The sequence below is a fragment of the Peromyscus leucopus genome, chromosome 15 (genome assembly GCF_004664715.2).
Source record: "Peromyscus leucopus breed LL Stock chromosome 15, UCI_PerLeu_2.1, whole genome shotgun sequence".
In the NCBI taxonomy this organism is placed as follows: Eukaryota; Metazoa; Chordata; class Mammalia; order Rodentia; family Cricetidae; genus Peromyscus; species Peromyscus leucopus.
This window is the reverse complement of record NC_051076.1, coordinates 51928425-51949303: the sequence shown is the minus strand read 5'-3', so window position 1 is coordinate 51949303 and position 20879 is coordinate 51928425. Positions and strand designations below refer to the sequence as shown.

The following is a 20879-nucleotide window of genomic DNA, read 5'->3' as shown; positions in this document are numbered from 1 at the left end:
CATTTTCAGAACAGCCCAGGCTATCTAGAGACCCTGTCTTGCTAACAAATAAACAAACAAAAACAGAGCCGTATGTTAGTGACCCTGTACAATCTGCCTAGCTTTCTCTTGCTTGTTTTCTTACAGCCCACCTTCTAGAATAGAGACTAAGCCAGACGCCCCAAAGGCACAGCCAAAGCACCCATGGTTTCCTGCCAGCTGTTTACCTCTATGCCTCTGCCTTCTCATCTGGCTCTGGATTCCTACTCTGCTCTCCAGATCCTCTCCTTGACCACTTTTGTCCCTCTTGGGCTGCCTTACGTGCCCTCCAAAGGGCTTGTACTACATCCTGGACAAGCTGCCGTCTCTCTGTTTTAATTTTTGTTGGACGAATGCAGTATTGCTCAGGAGCTGGCTTGCCGTCTATGGGAATTAACATGGTCTGGTGCCAATGTCGTGAACCTCGCTGTGAGCACAGGATTGTTTGAGAGCCACACTACCAAGCAAGCCTAATCACAGGACTTCAGAGTCTGAGCTTGGTGCCATGCTCAGATGCTGCGTCTCTACGGAGTGCTGAGAGGATGTTGATGTTGAGAAATAAATGGACCCCGGGGGGACTTAGCAGGTGTTCAGTCAGGACTGCTCTTGCCGCTGTCTCCAAACACTTAGCACAGGGATTAACGCTCGGTAATTCTATCTGTGTGATGAATGAGTGAATCAGCGAATTAATACACGGATCAAGCCTAGTCACACCTACTCAACTGGAATGATTTGAGTGTGAACTAACTCTAAAAAAGTGCTCCCTCCTAGTGAGATGAAGGAATACTATGTGGCTCTAATTTTTATCTTCTATATTGTTTTACAATTGTGTGTTTTTTTGTGTGAAAGTTTTATCTTAGCATCCATTTGAATGACACTCGCTTGTCTAAGCTGAAACAAAAATAGAGTGAAGAATTTTGTTTTATTTCTAGTCATCTCTCAGCTACAACTAAGTATGAATGTTTTGAAAGGCATGTCATCTCAAATGGGAACTAAGGCAATTGTTTTCATTGCAGATAGGTGATGTGATTTGAATCTAGTGTAAACAGCAATATTATTGTATCCAGGCATCTTCCCACCCTTAATTTCCGTGCCCAACAGATGCAGACTTTTTTCCCTCGGAGCTGAGTAAGAATCAATTAAAGTACATAATAATGTGTTAACTAGCTAATACAGCAGTTAACATTAAGGGGCATTTCAAACCTCGGCGTTTTGAGCAACAGAGCTGTTCTTTCATTTGCTCCGTAAGATCTATAATTGAAAGAATACCGAGAGAGACGCCTTTCATCAGCTCCGTGAGTTACATTTCCTGCTTTGATAACTGTACAAGGAGAATCTAAGGCACTTCAAGCTACCCAATTACATTTGATTAGCGAGTCAAAATAATGTAAGAGCTTTTCATCACCCAAAGGAAAACTTTTGAAGAATTCTGTTCCCAACACTTCTGCACAAACACTAATCTATATCATTATTTTTTTACAAGGGAAATGTAATATTTAGTAAGTTTTTTTTTTAATTAGGCCTCTTATTCATCACAACTTTAGATCAAACAAGCAGGCCTGTGAAAAGATGCGTGTGGCAATGAAGCTTGGGTAGATTTCAGAGTCGACAGGATAAGGTGGTCAAAATAAAACATGCCTTACATACTCTACTGCAGAGAGGCAGCCTGAGAACAGGATCTGCACTCAAAAACCCTGGAGCAGAATCAGCTGCTACCCCTAAACCTGTGTGAGCATGTATGTCATCATCCACTAGCAAATAAAGGTGAAGGTATCTAAATTTAAATAAAAAAAAAAAATCAGCAGTGCTTGTTAAAAAAATCCTTAAAAAGCTGGGCCATGGTGGTGCATGCCTTTAATCTCAGCACTCAGAAGGCAGAGGCAGTCAGATCTCTCTGAGTTTGAGGCCAGCCTGGTCTACAGAGCTGGTTCTAGGACTGCCAAGGTTATACACACACACACACACACACACACACACACACACACACACACACACACACACAAAGTGTCTCAAAAAACCAAAAAAGACATCATTAAAAACATTGTTCCGAAGATAGTTTTTCCCACTAAGGACAGGATACTTGCCTAATAAAAACAAGGGGTGTGGCTCAATAACACCACACCTGCGTTCATGGGGCCTTGGGAGGAAGAGAAGGAGAGACAGACAGACAGACAGACAGTGGTGGGAGAGCGAGGAGGGAAGGAGGGGAGAAAGAGCCGGCAGGAACTTTCTATGTACATACAGCAGGCTGGCTTGAACCTAATCCGAGCTCCTGCCGTTGATTTCCTAGTGTTGGGATTACAGGCTGTATCACCGACCCCAGGGTCTCCTCCTTCCCATTGTGTCCATGCTTACCCAACATGTATCTGCTATATAAGACATTTCATTTCCATAAAATATGTTCAATTTAGCCTTTAATCCCAGCACTCAGGAGGAAGACAAAACTCTGGAGTTCAAGGCCAGCCTGGTCTACACAGTTCCAGGTTAGCCAGGTGTATAGTAAAATATCTGTCTCAAAAAAAAAAAGTCTTCAACATCATCTGTTCTATTGCTCTGGGGTAAGAAATGCAATTCCTGGCAGGTGGTCCTGCTGTGGCCTTAGAAGCCAACACAAGGCCTGTTTCTTTTATGCAGTTACACCGGACTGTCCTCTGTCTCTACCGCGTCCTCCTGCACAGTGAGGGGCAGGCTTTGGACAGCAGGTGAATTACTCCTGTAAAGGCAAAGCCTTGAGCACACTCAGAAGCTGGATCAAGTTTGGGGCAAGGTTAATCCTCAGTGAAGTGCAGTCCAGGGGCATCCCCGAATCTCCATGGCAATGCGCTCTGAGATAAACAGTGCCACAAGGCCCTCTGGATTTCAGACTTCTGATGTTTCTCCACAAGGTTTTGGCTCTTCCTTTAGACTACACCACACATGAAAAATGGGGCCTGGGAAGTAGCATAGCGTCAGAGTGCTTACCTAGCCCCTAGGAGGCCCTGAGTTCAAACCCCCACACCATTGTCATTAAAAAAGAAAAAAAAAATCACAGAATTGGTCATGTAGGTAAACCACATGGCATCTGAAAACGATTCCCTAGGAAGGTAAAAATAAGGAAACAGGTGGGTAATCTGTTGGCCTGGATGGAAACGTGGCTCAGAGACCAGCATCGAAATACATGTCATGTACAGAAACCTGAAGGCTTTTTGAAAACAAAACAAAAAAATATTTGTAAGGAAATATTTTCTTTTCCTTTTATAGTTAGCATACAAAGTAATGGGTTTTCATGCACACATGTATACTGTCTTCTTCTACATCCATGCTCTGGAGAGGGGAATTCCAAAGTCACTTTCCTAAGAGTGTCACAGACCCCATCTATAACCACCATGCTAGGTCTGAGGCCCGGTTCTCTCTCACTCTGGCCCATCATTGGAAACGCATGCAAACAGTGGATCCAGTGGAAGACTTGGGAGAAAGTTCTATCTAATGCAAAGAGATACTGCAAAGTTGAGGTCTACTCAACTGTCTCTCTTGTCTCATCCATGAGCCTCCTGAGAGTGCCTTCCTCCACACTCCACCTGAAAGGTGACAGGCCACAGAGCCAAGGGCAGGGGTAAGAAATCATTAGGTCCCACCACCCTGCATTGCAAGTCCCTGGGGCCCTAAGGCAGGAAAGACAAAGAATAATGGAAGCTGAGGAGGAAGAGAGAAGAATCTGAACGGCTAAGGAGAGTGGAGAAGATAAGGCGAATGACAGACTAGGCTGGACTCCCAAGCAGCCAGCAGGGCTCCCAAGCCCCCGGCTGCCCAGGCTCCGTCTGGTAGGAGATGGCCTAGAATCAGGTTTTAATATCAGACATTGGAGAAGCAGCCAAATGTTGGAGGAGGTGATGGACTGTCTGCCCTTGTGTTTGACTGTGGGTGGTATTCTCGGGTTAGAGATGGATGTCCCTCCCACGAAGAAGAGTAGTTTAAATGCCCAATTCCCATGCAGCCATTCTGCAAATAGATGTTGAGCTCCTGTGTGATCGACTTCCCAAGCTGCAGAAGCACAAGTTGGAGCAAAGTCATTCTTTAGTCACCCCGGGAAATAAAAGGATCTATCTCTCTTCATGGGTGCAGGGGGCAAAGTCCTTCAACAGTGCGTGAAGAGGTGTCAGGCATGAGGTATGTGTGCTGCGTTTGCTCGCCTGCTACCCATGGATGCTGGGTGCTCACAGGATCCAGAGACTCCAACACAGGGAATCTCACCTCCCTAGCCTGAGGAACTCATCCTTACGGGCAGGCAATCCACGGATCTGCCAGTTAAGTATGTGCCCTTCTGGGCGGAGTGCAAGCCTTAGAGCAAGCAAGGACACTAATTGTCATCAGCCAGCAGGCCTGGAACCCCTTCTAAGCAGACAAGCTGACAAAACCACCCCTGACTATTCTGTTAGGAAACAGTACTGGCCCTGGGAGGCTGGAGAGGGCAGGGAAAGCCCACCCAGGTATTCATGAGTGGGAAGGAAGGACCACCACCCTGCTGGCACACATCTGGTACCCTCTCTGTGTCTCCAGGTGTGGGCCAGTTTACAAGCAAAGCTGTTTCCAGAACAGGCCTCTGCTCCCCATGCAGACACTTGTCTGTTCTGGACCAAGCTTAGTGTATGGGTCTATGTTCAATTTCCCGCAAGCTCCTTTAATTGAAAGAAAAAAAATCTTTAAGAAGCAATGAATTTCCATATGCCTGCGTCAACTTAGGAAAAGGTACCCTGTGCAGTGAAGAGTCCCAAGTCTGAGTGAGGCCTATGGGCACAGGTGTGGGTGGTGACAGCGACCAAGCCCTCTATAGTTTATGAACGACTCGCATTCTTCCTGTACCTCCGAAATGACTCAGCTGGCCATGTTAACTTTAAGGACGAATTATGTGATGAAAAGGACTGACTTATTTTTAAAAAACAAACAAGAGAACATCTTATTAGTTTTGTGTGTTGAACTCACTTCACGGAAGAAGCTCTGTCAGTGCTACGCTCAGACTACAGTGCGGATGGACCCGATCAAAACCACCGCTCTCCAATCACCCGACTCCAGGACCCAATCAAAACCATCGCTCTCCATCACCCCACTCCAGTACCCAATCAAAACCATCGCTCTCCACCACCCGACTCCAGGACCCAATCAAAACCATCGCTCTCCATCACCCGACTCCAGGACCCAATCAAAACCATCGCTCTCCACCACCCGACTCCAGGACCCAATCAAAACCATCGCTCTCCATCACCTGACTCCAGGACCCAATCAAAACCATCGCTCTCCACCACCCGACTCCAGGACCCAATCAAAACCACCGCTCTCCATCACCTGACCTCGGGCAAACCCTACTGTTCCCATCACCCTCGGACACACACCTGCCCTGGCTTGTAAACGCTTAGATTTCTCAGCTGTGCACCACCCTATGGCTCTCTCCCCAGACTCAAGTGGATTACATGCAGACTGAGAGGAATGGAGTTTGTTGGCAGTGTAAACCAAGCCAGTGTAAGGTAGGATATGTTGGCTTCAGAACAAGTTTTTTCTTTTTCTATTATCTTTTTTTTTTTAATGTACATTGGTGTTTTACTTGCGTGTATCTCTGTGTGAGGGTGTCGGATCCTCTGGGACTGGAGTTATATTCAGATGTGAGCCACCGTTTTCAGAAAATGGAAGGATCTCCCATGCTCATAGATAGGTAGGATTAACATAGTAAAAATGGCAATCTTACCAAAAGCAATCTACAGATTCAATGCAATCAATCCCCATCAGAATCCCAACACAATTGTTCACAGACTTGGAAAGAAAAATACTCATCTTCATATGGAAAAACAAAAGACCCAGGATAGCTAAAAGAATCCTGTATAATAAAGCAACCTCTGGAGGCATCGCTATCCCTGACCTCAAGCTCTACTATAGAGCTATAGTAATACAAACAGCTTGGTATTGGAATAAAAACCGACATATGGACCAATGGAATCGAATTGAAGACCCTGACATTAATCCATGCACATATGAACACCTAATTTTTGACAAAGAAGCCAAAACTATACAAATGGAAAAAAAGAAAGTGTCTTCAACAAATAACTGGATGTCAATATGTAAAGGATTACAAATAGATCCATATCTCAAGTCCAAGTGGATCAAAGACCTCAACATAAATCTAGTTACACTAAACTTAATAGAAAAGAAAGTAGGAAGCACTCTTGAACACATTGGCACCGGAGACCATTTCCTAAATAAAACACCAACAGCACAGACCCTGAGCACAACAATTAATAAATGGGACCTCTTGAAACTGAGAAGCTTTTGCAGGGCAAAAGACTTGGTCAATAAGACAAAAAGACAGCCTACAGAATGGGAAAAGACTTTCACCAACCCTACATCTGACAGAGGACTGATTTCCAAAGTATATAAAGAACTCAAGAAACTAGACATCAAAATACTGAACAATCCAATTAAAAAATGTGCTGAAGATCTAAACAGAGAATTCTCAAAAGAAGAATCACAAATGGCTGAAAGATATTTAAAGAAATGCTCAACATCCTTACACCTGTCAGAATGGCTACGATCAAAAACACTAATGGCAGTCAATGCTGGAGAGGATGTGGAGCAAAGGGAACACTCCTCCACTGTTGGTGGGAATGTAAACTTGTACAACCACTGTGGAAATCAGTATGGCGGTTTCTTAGAAAATTGGGAATCGCGATCTACCTCAAGATCCAGTTATACCACTCTTGGGCATATACCCAAGGAATCTCAATCATACCACAAGGACACATGCTCAACTATGTTCATAGCAGCATTATTTGTAATAGCCAGAACCTGGGAACAACCTAAATGCCCGTCAGCTGAAGAATGGATTAAGAAAATGTGGTACATATACACAATGGAGTACTACTCAGCAGAGAAAAACAATGACATCATGAAATTTGCAGGCAAATGGATGGAACTAGAAAAAAATTATCCTGAATGAGGTAACCCAAACCCAGAAGGACAAACATGGTATGTACTCACTCATAAGTGGATTCTAGATATAAAGCAAAGAACAATCAGACTGCAAACCACAGAACCAGGGAGGCTATATAGCAACGGGGACCCTAGGATGACTGGCTTAGAATAAGTTTTGGTTTTACTCAATTACTGGGCAAGCCTCAATCAAACATTTCACTTAGGATAAGAATTTATCCTGTATCAAGCTGATAACAGAAAAATAAAAATAAAAAGTGAAAAAAAAGAATAAAAGAGTAACCCCCCACCCCCAAATGTACATTGGTATTTTGCTTGTATCTCCGTGTGAGGGTGTCAGATCCTATGGGACAGGAGTTACAGACAGTTGTGAGCCACCATGTGGGTGCTGGGAATTGAACCCGGGTCCTCTGAAAGAGCAGCCAGTGCTCCTAACCGCTGAGCCATCCCTCCAGCTCCCAGGACTTTTTTCTTAAATGAGAAATGGGCTGTGTTGCCATGGTTATGGCTAGTTTGCTGTGCTGTGCAGACACCAAGTTCAACAAGCTCGGGAGGTTAAATGGAGCTTTGCAGCTTACAGATGTATACCTACTAAACAATTTCATCTTTCTGTTTTTTTTGGGGGGGTTGTTTTGTTTTGTTTGTTTGAGACAGGGTTTCTCTGTGTAGCCCTGGCTGTCCTGGAATTCACATTGTAGACCAGGCTGGCCTTGAACTCACAGATACACCTGCACCACCACACATTGGCCTTAACTCTATTTTTAAAGTCTTGAAGAACCATGAAGGGAAAAAGATGAGAGAGTGGGGTGGAGAGGGGAGTTTACTAATGGGGGGGGCAGAGGAATTCTTTGCAGTGATAGAACTGTTCACGTGCCTGCACCCCAAGAGTAATACATCCTAGGGAAGGAGTGGGAAATTATATTTTAATGGAAACGAGTTACTAGTGTGTATGGAAGCTTCAAGGTACCTTTTGTTTTTGTGAGACAAGGTTTAGCTGTGTAAGCAAGCTGGCCTAGAACTCACTGTCCTCCTGCCTCTGTCTCCTTAGTGCTGGGGTTACACATGTGGACCCTGACAGTCTGTGATTCTTTCTTGGCATCCCTGAAGAAGACAGGTGTAGGGCTGGAGATGGCTCAACATCTTTCATCAAAACAGACTACCAGTGTAGTCTGGGGACCCACATGGTGGAAAAAGAACTGCCTCGAAGCTGTTGACATGCGCGTGTGTGTGCCCCCCACACATACACACAGAAACAAAATAACTTTAAAATGGAAAAACCACATGCATCAGTCAAGAATATTCCTCCCAGCTGGGCGGTGGTGATGCACACCTTTTTTTATTTTTCGAGACAGGGTTTCTCTGTGTAGCTTTGCACCTTTCCTGGAACTCACTTGGTAGCCCAGGCTGGCCTCGAACTCACAGAGATCTGCCTGCCTCTGCCTCTGCCTCCCAAGTGCTGGGATTAAAGGTGTGTGCCACCACCGCCCGGCGATGCACACCTTTAATCCCAGCACTTGGGAAGCAGAGCCAAGCGGATCTCTTTGAGTTCCAGGATAGGCTCCAAAAGCTACCCAGAGAAACCCTGTCTGGGGTGAGGGGATTCCTCCCCACTGTTAAGATGGGGCATGCTCAGATGCCCACCAATGAACTAACCAAAGCACAGACCACCCATGGCCAAGAAGCAGATGCAGATAACAGGGTCCTCATATCACAAGACTTACTTGTAACTGACTATATTTACCCCCGCCCCCATCATCAGCAAGAGCACAGGATTGTTTCAGATCTTGGAAGCTGAATACCAAAGGGGACCCCAAAAGCAGGGTGCCAGACTGACTGGCTTACCCACTCTCCAGATTTACAAAAACGGAACTGTCCACCTCTAGTGGCGGAAATCAGTCTCCCGATTGCCTTGTAAATCTACGTATGATCTAGTTATCTTATTGTGGCTTTTTGTTGTTGTTGTTGTTGTTGTTTATGAGCAACTAGCAGTAGAGGGTTTAACTTAATTTGCTTTGAGAAATCTGGTTGGAGAAGAAGATTACAAGTTCCTTTCTTTACTACCGTATTAATCTCTTTCTCAGATGAACTGCGTTATACCCAGAGAAGTGAAGCAAAGGCAGGCGAAGAGTGCCTAGGTTCTGGAAACTGCCTGAGGGAGCCTCAGGAGTGGGACTAGACCAGATACTCCTGATCTCAGTTACTAACTGCCAGGCAAAGGCAGGAGCCAATGGGAGGGGGAATGTGGGAAGATGCTCATATTCATCCATGTCTCTGTGTGTGTGTGTGTGTGTGTGTGTGTGTGTGTGTGTGTGTGTGTGTGTGTGTGTGTGAGAGAGAGAGAGAGAGAGAGAGACAGAGAGAGACAGAGATAGACAGAGAGAGACAGAGATAGACAGAGAGAGACAGAGAACGAGAACTAACTTTAATAAAGAATTAGGGCCAGGTGGTGGTGGCACATGCCTTTAATCCCAGCACTCGGGAGGCAGAGCCAGGAGGATCTCTGTGAGTTCAAGGCCAGCCTGGTCTACAGAATGAGATCCAGGACAGGCACCAAAGCTACACAGAGAAACCCTGTCTCGAAAAACAAACAAACAAAAAGAATTAGGGATTCTCAATCCATGACTGAGAGTGCTGCCTGCTCTTTGCAGAGGACCCAAGTTCCATTCCCAGAATCCACCTCAGGTGGTTCACAACCATCTATTTCTCCACCTCTAGACCCTTTCTGACCTGACCTGAGTGCCACTGTACACAAATGCTCACATCCTCACATATACACACACATTAACTAAAAATAAAATGAATCTTTAAAGTTTTAAAATTGGGGCAGATCCAGTACAAGTGTATTGGTTAGTAAAGATGCACTGTGGTCTAGTATGGTGCCTTATAGCCTTAACCTCAGCATTTGGGAGGCAGAGGCAGGTGAATCTTTGAGGCTGAAGCCAGCCTGGTCTACAGGGTTACATAGTGAAACACCCATCTCAAGAAAAAAAGAAGGCAAAATTAATGTTAAAAATAAATGGGACTCTGCTTAGATATTCTGTAATGGATCAGAGAAAGAGAAATCTTGCCCCCGCCTTGACTGTTTTGATTTAGAGAAAAACCACACTTAAGAGCTGGCTTCGACATGACTGAATTCCTTTGACACAAACTCCCCAAGTCTCTGAGACCTATTTTCCACAGAAATGCTAGTTACGAGTTTCAGTCAGGATTAATTTAGACTTTTTTTTTTATTCCTACATGTATCAGAATCATTCATGGAGGGGAAGTTCTTCTATATCCATTCCCAGAATCCTCTGAGGACATCTGGTCTCATTAAAAGATCAAATAGATACTCCAGATTCGTTAGTTGTTTAACAAAGTGGGAATTATTTTCTCACTGTACTCACATTTGTGAGATAGATATTCAAGTCACAGGCGATGTACAACAGAGGAAAACGGGGCCTCTTTCTCCTTCCCTCACCAGGACACCTCTTTTCGGGAGGTTAAGTTCATCCTGAACATAGGCCGGTTTGAAACAATTCAGAGGGGTACGTCTCCTGTCTGTGGCTGACATGCGACCTGGGTTTCCATCCTGCTTTCTCCTTCTGCCCATCTTCTCTGGCAGGAGGAACCGCTCATGCCTCGTCCCAAGCTGAGAGCACAGAGCAGAACCAGGACCGGCCTTCGCCTGCGCAGTTGCGTCCGCGGGGCCCGAGTGCCTTGGGGTGAGTGCTTAGTGAGGTTGCACAAGGGCCCAGAAGCACTAGCTGGTGGATCTACCCGAAATGACTCCCCAGTGGCTGAAAAGAATTATTGAGGCTTTCTAAAGTGACTCATTCTCTCTCCGGGGTCGTCCGGGCCCAGGGAAAACCTGTCATGCTGATTATTAGTGATGTAATGGTGGTGGTGATGGACTTCTGATAACCCAGAGATCCATCCGCTTTAGCTTTATGGGCAAAGGTCTGTGGTCTGGGAGTCAGAGGTCACCGAGCTTGTGTGCATGTGTCGGACTTGTCTGTCTGCTCGTCTGTCTGTCTCTCTCTGTGCATGCTCGTGTGTGTGTGTGTGTGTGTGTGTGTGTGTGTGTGTGTGTGTGTGTGTGTACTAGGGAAGGACACACAGAAAGTCTACTTCTCTGACTCTGAGTCTCGGTTCTGCCTTCACTAGGGGGTAAACACTCTCTGGAAAGACAGTCCAGCTGATAAAGCATTTGCTTCTGGCTCCCCAGAACCCACGTACAAAGCTGAGTGGACGCAAGGAGACAGCCAGACTGCCATGCCAGTGCAGAGGGAGAGAGGGAAGAAACAGAAAGTCTGGTCAGCCAGACTCACTGCTTTTGCACTGGATTCCAGAAGCTGGAGAGTAGAGAATGATGGAAGACACCGGACCACAAACCCTGGCCACCATACATGCAGGCACATGTGGACAAGCACACATGCGAACGCAAAAACCACATGCACAGCCGTGCACAGCCGTGCACAGCCATGCACAGCCATGCACACACATCAAGAGACAGACAGTGGGTACCAACCACCTGATTCTCACCAGCTTTGGCTCTGAAAACCTAGGCTACATCTCTAGGCAGTGGGGACTATGCTTTTTTGGCACACGTGCTTTTTCAAAAGTGACAAGTGGCCGACTATTAATTTTTCCACTCAGATGCCATTGTTCAGGATGGAGACCAAAGTTGTTCTTTGTATGAGAATGAAAAACCCAACCAGCTGAGGTGTTCGTGTGTCCCCTCGATCCTTCCCCTTCCCAGTTGTGCTCTCTGGGACTCACTTTTATCATCTTTCTGTGTGTTGATTTCCACACCGCTGCTCTGAAAACTAATTCCCTTCTCACATGTACCTCACAGATATGAAGCAAAGTCAAAACTACCCACGGGCCCTCTCTCTCCCCTGAACAAAATCTGCCTTCTCTCCTTCTGACATGGGAGGAAGTATATATAACTTGTCCTGTGCATGTGATCAAGGGGTCGTTTACAAAATTGCCTTATTATCCTATTATTTTCCAGGAGCTTTTTGTCCTGGAGTGGTAGGGGTGTAAGCAATCTGTCCCCTAAGTGTCTCACTTGATGGGCAATTTGCTGTGACATTAACAAGAAAACAACACGTGTTTAAAGGTGACCATTCATCTTCCCAAATGAGACTTAAAAGTCACAACTTGAACAAAAAGAGAAAAGAATCAGACTACGGGTTTTAGGCACGCCTTCTAGCCCAAGCCAGGAAGAAGCCATTTTGAGATGGTGGTGACAGGTAGGTGACAGCCAGTGGACAGACCACAAAACCTTCCCTGGAGCAATACTTCTCGAACTGCGGGTCATAAGTGATTAGTGGGTCATCAAATCAATTTAGTGGGTCATGACCAGAATAAAAAGCAAAAAAAAAAAAAAACATGAAATAATGAGGCTGAAGCAGAATAGAAAGTCCTAGAGTGAGTGTGGGAAATGTAGGTCACAGAATATCATGTGAAACCTCGCTTTAGGGATGAATGCGTGTATGGGGTGTGTGTGTGTGTGTGTATGTGTGTGTGTGTGTGTGTGTGTGTAGGGGAGGTGATGTGTTGGGAGGATGATGTGTCCCAATGTATAATGTATTTCCTACTCTGTGTGTGTGTGTGTGTGTGTGTGTGTGTGTGTGTGTGTGTGTGTGATGTGTGTTTGGTATACCATGTCCCAGTGTATAATGTATTTCCTACTGTGGGTCATTCTTTACAACTTTTGAAAAGACATCCCTTGGAGGTGTCTCAGTGCCTGTTTCTATGGACTTGCTCTGGTTTTTTGACAAAGTAAATTTATGTTTAAGCAGAAAGGAAATTCTCTTCTCTCAGCTCTGCTTAAGCCATCCTGAAGTTACTGAAGTTCCACTTTCTGTTCCCTGAAAAACACTGAAGCTGACTGGGTCCAGGTTTTCTGCCCCCTGGAGACCCCTCCATCCCTTCATAGGTACCCCGGTGTCTGTGCATTTTTACTTTCCATTTTCAATGTTTCCTATGATGATGGCCTGCCAGGCACATTAAACAATAGCATAAAGATGTCGACACCCGTCCCAAACCAAGACATTGCCATTTCAGGCACAGTTAAGCCCGTGCCATTGGAAGGAATCACACTCCAGAATTTAGCTGCAAGGGAAAGACATTTGAAAAATGACTACTTTCCCAGCATTCTTGAAGTCTAACCTGTGACGAAACCCCATTCACTCACTAACATTATTTTTGCGGATACACGTAATCATTATTCCGTTGTTGATTTTTAAAACATACATCTCGTCGGCTGTCTTCGTAAAAGAAATTTGTTGTTCTTATTGTTTTGTGTTGAGACATGGTCTCATTCTGTAACCAGGATGGCCTAGAACTCACTGCAAGCCTGTCTTAACCTTCTGAGTGTTGGGATAACAAGCATGCTTCCACACCAGGTTGGTTTTGTTTTGTTTTTGTTTTTTAATATTTATTTATTATGCATATAGTGTTCTGCCTGCATATTTACCTGTCCTGAGGGCCAGAGGAGGGCTGACCAGATCTCATTACAGGTGGTTGTGAGCCACCATGTGGTTGCTGGGAATTGAACTCAGGACCTCTGGAAGAGCAGCCAGTTCTCTTAATCCCTGAGCTCCTGTTTTGGTTTTCTTTTAAAGAATTACATACAAGAATTATATGCAAAAATATTAGAAACTTTAGGAAGGATTATCTTTATATCTCATTCAACTTTATAGTCATCTCATACAACTAACTTGCTACGTGGTTATTTTGGGTGTTGCTCTGACTATTCATTACAATGCAATCGTACCATCCTGTAACACTTGCTTGACACTGCTTCCCAGTGACATATTAAGAATGTAAGACTAGCCGGGCGGTGGTGGCGCACGCCTTTAATCCCAGCACTCGGGAGGCAGAGCCAGGCGGATCTCTGTGAGTTCGAGGCCAGCCTGGGCTACCAAGTGAGTTCCAGGAAAGGCGCAAAGCTACACAGAGAAACCCTGTCTCGAAAAACCAAAAAAAAAAAAAAGAATGTAAGACTGAGCCGGGTGGTGGTGGTACATGCCTTTAATCCCAGCACTTGGGAGGCAGAGGCAGGCGGATCTCTGAGTTCAAGGCCAGCCTGGTCTCCAAAGCAATTCTAGGAAAGGCGCAAAGCTACACAGAGAAACCCTGTCTCAAAAAGCCAAAAAAAAAAAAAAAAATGTTAAGACTGAACATAGGATTGTTATATAAAGACTGAGCCTCCCATCAAACAGCTATAACAATGTACAGAACAGACTACCCCCCCGCCCCGTACTGTGCCTTCCGTGTGTCAGACCTTCAACGATCAACCAAGACACAAGCACCATCATATCTCCAGCCCTCGCCCATCGCGCATGCACGGTTTTACATGTGAGAGCAACAAAGCCTGGAAACGCCGATCCCTGCCTACGACAGACACAGCTCTAAACCCAGAAGACGTCATTCAACCCAAGTCCACCGAACCGCTCCCTGGGTGATGTACATCACTTCACCTCCCAGTTGCAGCCAAAACCACTTTGATTTTTTTAAGTAGCTCATCTGTCCTCTTAGGGACATGGCTATGAATATAAAAGCACCCAGGAAAGTAGGCTGTTTGGGTTTTGCTTTTTAAATAAAGGATGCTCTATCACAAAGTGGTTCTCTACACTACTTACTCTGAAAGCACCTGGTCTTATCACGCTAGCCCGAAGCTTTCTGTTTGCTCTCTGCAGCCTGGTCACCACCTTCAGCCACCCTCTCTGTGCAGCAATAAAGGGCAGGATGCAGCGTCACTGCACGCTGGTGGCATTTTATTAACTTCTTTATAGATCTAGTCAGGTAATTTTCTTCCCACACACATACCTGCTGGTGCTTTAAGAAGACGTCCATGAAAAACAGTATTTTCCCTGAGCACGTGGCTTCTTTATTCCCCATCCCTCTGTCTGGCACAGTGCATTTGAATGATAAGCCTTGCCTAAAAGTCTGCTTCACGCTAGGTTATCAGATGCCTAGTCACCTCTCCCACCATGAGAGCAAAAGCCCAATGTTGATTTTATAATGAAACGGCCTTAGAAATCAAAGTTAGGATTTGCTTAAATCGGGAATGGAACGATCAGTTAGAAAATGTGGCTTGGTCAGCACTCAGATTCCGAACTCCTGAATAACTTTCCTGCATTAATTCAGTTTTAAGTTCCAGGAAATAAGATAATTATGTAGTTAAACATAGATCCTTATGCAAACAAGTGCTGTGTTTACAACTTACCAATCCATTTACTAAAACCACAGACATATGAGAGGAACCCAATAGACAGGCGCTCGCCATTGGCTGACTCCCCATGCAATAGCAGTCCGTATCCTACTGGAATCTGCTCTGAAAACAATGGTTTTACTACCCTAATGTCAGGGCAAACAAATAGTAAATGCCTACACGACGCTACTAACCAGTGGCATCATTTGCACTTTGCAGGACCTGAACAGTTAAATATTGGCATTTTTTCCCCTTTGAAAAGAAACCTTCAAGATGATAGCATTATTATATTATTTGTGACTTGGTCACTTTAAAAAAAAAAAACATAGTCGCTGTTTGATGTTGCATTTCTGGGGAAACAAACCATCCGAGTTAAGAGCGATGGATACATTCTGCTGTACGGAAACAAAACAGTACTTAGGGTCATGTTAGACACCATCGCCCAGTTAGGAACTACACAGAGCGAAAGCCCTATTAAGTCAAGCTATACCCACCCTACAGTGACAAAAGGAAAACCTATTCTAAGCGCCAAGAACATAGAACATAAGTAACAAGTCAGGAACCTAGTCAGATCTCTGTTGAGAGGAGGCTAGGTCACGAGATGGCATACCTTCAGGTCTCTGAAGAAGACGCTACTCCTGGCCCACTCAACAATGGAGAAGAGGGTCTGGTCCGCCATTTTGCACATGAGCCCAAATGTGTTCAGCTTGTCGTGCTTGCCTCGGCTCGCCTGCTCCTGCTGTAAGTAAGCTGAGATTTTCACTTGAATTTGAGTCTCATCTGGCTCACACTTCAAAAGTTCCAGTATCAGGTGCGGGATGCTGGCTGGGGAGCTTATCTGGTAACCATCCATGTAGGAGTAGCCCATCATTGACTCAGGCGAGCTGGTGTAGGGATCTGGGTACTCAGACTTGATGGCCCGGCTAGGAAAGTGACCATATGGTTGGTAACCTTGCAGGCTGCCATGAGGTGGCATTGTCATGCTAATGGGGGAGGTGACAAAGGGGCTCCTGTCATAGTCTGTGGGAGGCAAGGCAGCATGGTTCAGAGGTAGGCCTTTGGAGGCGGAATGGATGTTCTGAATGGCAGAGGAGATGGTCAGGTCCGAGGGCATCACTTGCATCACCTGAGTCATGGCTTCCAGCTTAAGTCCATTGGCTCGAATGAGGGCTTTCTTCTGCTGCTTTAGGGCCCTGTCTCTCTTGTACATGGGCCCAAACTTATTTCTGCCTCCTCGCATGCGGTCCGCTCTCACGGCTGTTGATAGAGGAGGAAGGAAGGGTGTACAAGAGGGGAGTTCGTTAGTAGCAGTCTGCAAGATCTCTAGCATCCCAAAATATTGATAGTCACAGGAGGAAGAGTGTGTGTGTGTGTGTGTGTGTGTGTGTGTGTGTGTGACTTCATTGTGAGAGCCCACAGATATTCCATGCAAAAGAAATGTCTTCCTTATGAATTCTTTCCTTCAAGTGGGCTTTGTTATCAAAAACATATTTGGAGTACCCAAGAAAGTATCAGCCCTTCGTAGACTAAAAAGTTTCACAACAGATATTTCAGATTCGTGGGGGGAGGGTTCCTTTCTGGGTGGGTCAGTTTCTAGTAACCAGCTATGTCACGGTTTCTAGGGAAATGAAAATTGTATGCCTGCTGCCTCTAGGCATTCCAAAATATTGATAGTCACAGGAGGAAGTGAAGTGTGTGTGTGTGTGTATGTGTGTCTGTCTGTCTGTCTGCAATTTTTCTGTCTGTCTGTCTGTCTGTCTGTAATTTTTCTTTCCTTCCTTCCTTTCTTTAAAGAAAAAGAGAATCAACTCATTTCTGGATAAAGTACTTTTTCTCCCAACGTCTTCCTCATTCCGCATGAGTTTTGGATACTTTTGTTACAAAGGTTATTTAGGCACCGGCTCTTCTTGGAAAACCCATTACCCTGGACTTGAGCGCACACGAGAAAACCACCAGCCTTGCTTTGAATTGAAGTGGGATTGGATATAATGAAAACAGAGTCCAAAGACTCTGCTGTGCCATAGCGGTGTGGAGGTGGAGCCATGCCTCATCTGTTAGTTAGCAGAGCTCTCCAAGTCCACCAACTGTGGTAATTAGACAGAACCCAGCAACCTCTGACAGCTTGGGACATGTTGAGATTGCTGGAGGTCAAGTTGTTGAGCTTTTTAATCTTAGGATTAGTATTCACATTAAAAATTTATTGTGAATTCTAAGTATCCATAATTCTATACTGGATCACAAGTTTTCCATTTAGATAAACTTATCAAATATTCTATTGTCCTATTGACTACTGTTGAAGTATGAGTGTGGTGATGGGCAACTCACACACAATTAGCATAGTGAAATGTTGAGGTTAAAAACACACAATCAAGTGACATTGTGTGGAGTCACATCACTTAAGTTTCAGCATTTCATCATCTGCTCTTGCCTTGTCGTTAGCATTTGCCACTATCTGGCAACTAAAGGGACCAATGATAAATTTAATAAGCATCAATTATTTCCTTTCTCAGTCTCCTCCTAAAAGTAGTCCCTATGCTAACCAAAGTGGCTGCTTCTAGTTGAACAAATTTGTTAGCAATTTGGCAGATTTACCCCCAAACACAACTCATTAAATTTTTTTTTCGGCACATCTACCCAAGAATGAGTTCTACATGACAGAAAACCTCCAAATAAAAGTAGCTGTGTCTCCTTGACCAAACGGAGTACATTCTAGCACATTGCTGGGTCCCCCACCATGTTGTGTTATTTGCTGTCTGTTTAATCTGTGGAAGGCCAGCAGGTCAAAGGCTGGAAAATAGCAGCGCGCCATAACAGTCATGAAGTACAAATTATTTACAGCAGTCACATATTAACTTCACCGGCTGCCAAGCGGAATGCCGCAGCTCTCTTTCAACAGTTTTGGTGGGACTTTTTAAGGACCCTTCTCCCAGGCTCATCAACCCAGTGCTCCTGATTTGAGTTCATTGCTTTGCATGCGCTTTGCTTTCTGGTTGTTGAATTTTATAGATTCAGTCATTACCTTTTTCTTAAAAAAAAAAAAAAAAAAAAAAAGATGTCTACTTTGATGCTTTTAAAAACTGAAAGTCTGTGTAAGAAATTCCTTTTCACAATGAAAAACTAACTTTTCTCAAGAACCGTGAAACGAATAACAACTATAGCAAGCACACTAATTTTCTTTAAAAAAAAATTACTAGCGCATCTTGATTTAAAAAATTAAGGGTTATTTCATTTTATTTTTCACATTCTTTACAGATTAATTGCATTTGTTCTCAGTAGAGTTGCTACAGTCTTGCTGACCTTTTCCATATCAAATGTATCATATTCCAAACTAAAAAGGAGAGCAGGACAATTTTCATATCCCCTTATTTCCCCTAGTAGATGGTACCATGTTTAAATGACAGGTTATTCTACAGACAAAACATGAAAGTATTGTCCATCATCGTCAACAGCGTTAAAGGGCTAGAAAAAGACCGTCCCCATGCTCCACGCAGTTCTTTCAAGTCCATGTCCCAGGAGACTTCATTGGCAGTCTTACCTTCTAGCTTCATTCCAACACTTAGACATTTTTGGAACCGACAGTAAGGACAACGTTTTCTCTGTGTTTTGTCAATTTGGCAGTTCTGGTTTTCTATACATGTGTACCTTTTATTGTTTTGGACTGTTCGCTTAAAAAAACCCTACAAGACAGAGAAAACAGTGAGGCATGTTACAGTCTAACCTGTTTCCTCTATTGTTTCTCTCTGAGGAAATCACACAGTAAATGCTTTCATCGTGCCACTGAACCCTTCCTTATGTGGTCCTGTGGTTTATTCACATTTCAGTAAGACCAGCCTCCGCAACACTGCCAGGCCTCAGGGAAGACTTTTCTGGCCTCGGAGTTATATTCCTGAAGAATTACATCAATTTCATACCATTTCGTTCCGAGAGTCAGAAAAAAAAAATACACTCTATATTGACCAATGATTTTTTTTTTTTAAATCTGGTTTCCTATGAACATTAATGTTCCAAACAGAGGTATAAGCCATAGAGCCCTACATTGTTTTGGGGGAGTCTCATGCAATTTCAGTCACAAACCATTGTAAAATGCCCGTGTTAGAAGTGAATAGCAAAATACCTCAGATCTTTCACAAATGTCAACACTCGACAGTTAAAAGGAAAAGAACTTCAAGAGCAAAATGGGGAAATGCTCCTAATGCCACTGGAACCCATTCAAGGGTGGGAACTGTGTTTTAAAAATTCAGCTAACAGGAAAGATACGCGCTCACACGCAGGGACACGTGCACAACCCACAACGCTCATGCCTGCCTTCCACTCAAGGGGCCTGGTGGGAAGTAAAGTGTGTGGCTTTCATAGTCACCTCTGCTAAGGTGGCACCCTATTCTGAGGGACCGCACACAGAAGCAATCTTATTTTGCTGTGGAAAATGGAGGTGGGTTTCCTGGCAATGGTTTAAATAAATGCACGGAGTTTTCTACTTTACAGAATCTTTACAGAATATGTGTGTGTGGGGGGGGGGGATACAGAAAGTTGAATTATGGGGACTATTAAAAAAAAAGACACAAACCCTTAAGGGCTTGAAAAGATTAGTAATAAAGGATATTGACCATACTCAAATTCCCTGCATTTACATAAGTCACATGATACACTTAACAAAATTGTTCAATTAGAAAACTACAATCTGGTTTCTTGGTACCTTAATATAAATTCCAAAAGAAAAAAAAATGTTTAAATTATTTTTGGAATCTATCAGGATAAAATCATGCAGCTGGGGATTCAGATCTTCATGTACTCTGTATTAAAGAAAATGTTAAACATGCAACCCAGATGACCCTCAAGTTAAAATGTTCTTGGGATATACTTTGTCATGTTTCCTTTCAAGAAGGATGCTTTAAATATATATATATATAATATATATATATATATATATATATTATATAAAAGTGAAGCAAAATCAATATTTAGGACTGTTAGAAATGAAGCCCTCCTACAGATACATCCCTGCACCAACAATAAACTCTTTTCAAGCCATGAGACTGGCTGAGTTTTCTAAAGAGCATAGGTATCTTTGCCTTTTAAACTGCATCAGACATATTTTAAGTTACTAGTCTCCCTATGACACTTTCCCTCTCATTTTTTAGTGGAAAAAAAGAAAGCAGCTTAAGTTTAGCTTTGAAGGGTAATTCAACGGTTTGCTTTTTTGGTCTGAACATTCTATTTTTTAGGGAGCACTGAGAGAGCAAACCTTGCAGCTTTCACAGGTAAGGAGACCATAATGGTACCCGGATACTTTATCGCCACACACAGGACATAGCTCTTCGAGATCTTCATCATAGGAGTAATTCACCATTTTAAATTGAGACACTGAAACAAAAAGAGAAATGTGCACACGTGCCCCATTAATTTCCAATATAGGTTTTGAAGCTGAATAAAAGGCATTCTGGTGGTTGGTGCCCAAATATCACCAGGTAAAATACAAAATAATAATTACCCAACTGGTATCGAAGAAAACTAGTTTTACGTAATGAAAGGAAAACATCTTTGGGCATCAGTGAACATATACTTCATATTTTTAAATTTAAAAGTAATTCCAACTTTTTTGGTTAACATTTTAAACTGACCACTGCTCAACAAAAGCCAACGGATCAGAATAGAAACATGAACCATATAAAGTAACAACCTAAAATTTCTTTTAAACCCCTAA

At 43.8% G+C, this 20879-nt stretch overlaps 1 protein-coding gene across 1 annotated transcript in view; it reads right to left on the bottom strand.

Annotated features, from left to right (window-relative positions):
- The window catches only part of Nr5a2 (nuclear receptor subfamily 5 group A member 2), a 134441-nt gene that overhangs the window by 98902 nt on the left and 14660 nt on the right, over nucleotides 1-20879 (bottom strand). The window contains exons 3-5 of the mRNA XM_028857536.2: nucleotides 20421-20539; nucleotides 18714-18855; nucleotides 15789-16435 (exon numbers count right to left, since the gene is read on the bottom strand). Of these exons, the coding sequence (XP_028713369.1) occupies nucleotides 15789-16435; nucleotides 18714-18855; nucleotides 20421-20539 (908 nt within the window). The remainder of the gene's footprint in view (nucleotides 1-15788; nucleotides 16436-18713; nucleotides 18856-20420; nucleotides 20540-20879) is intronic.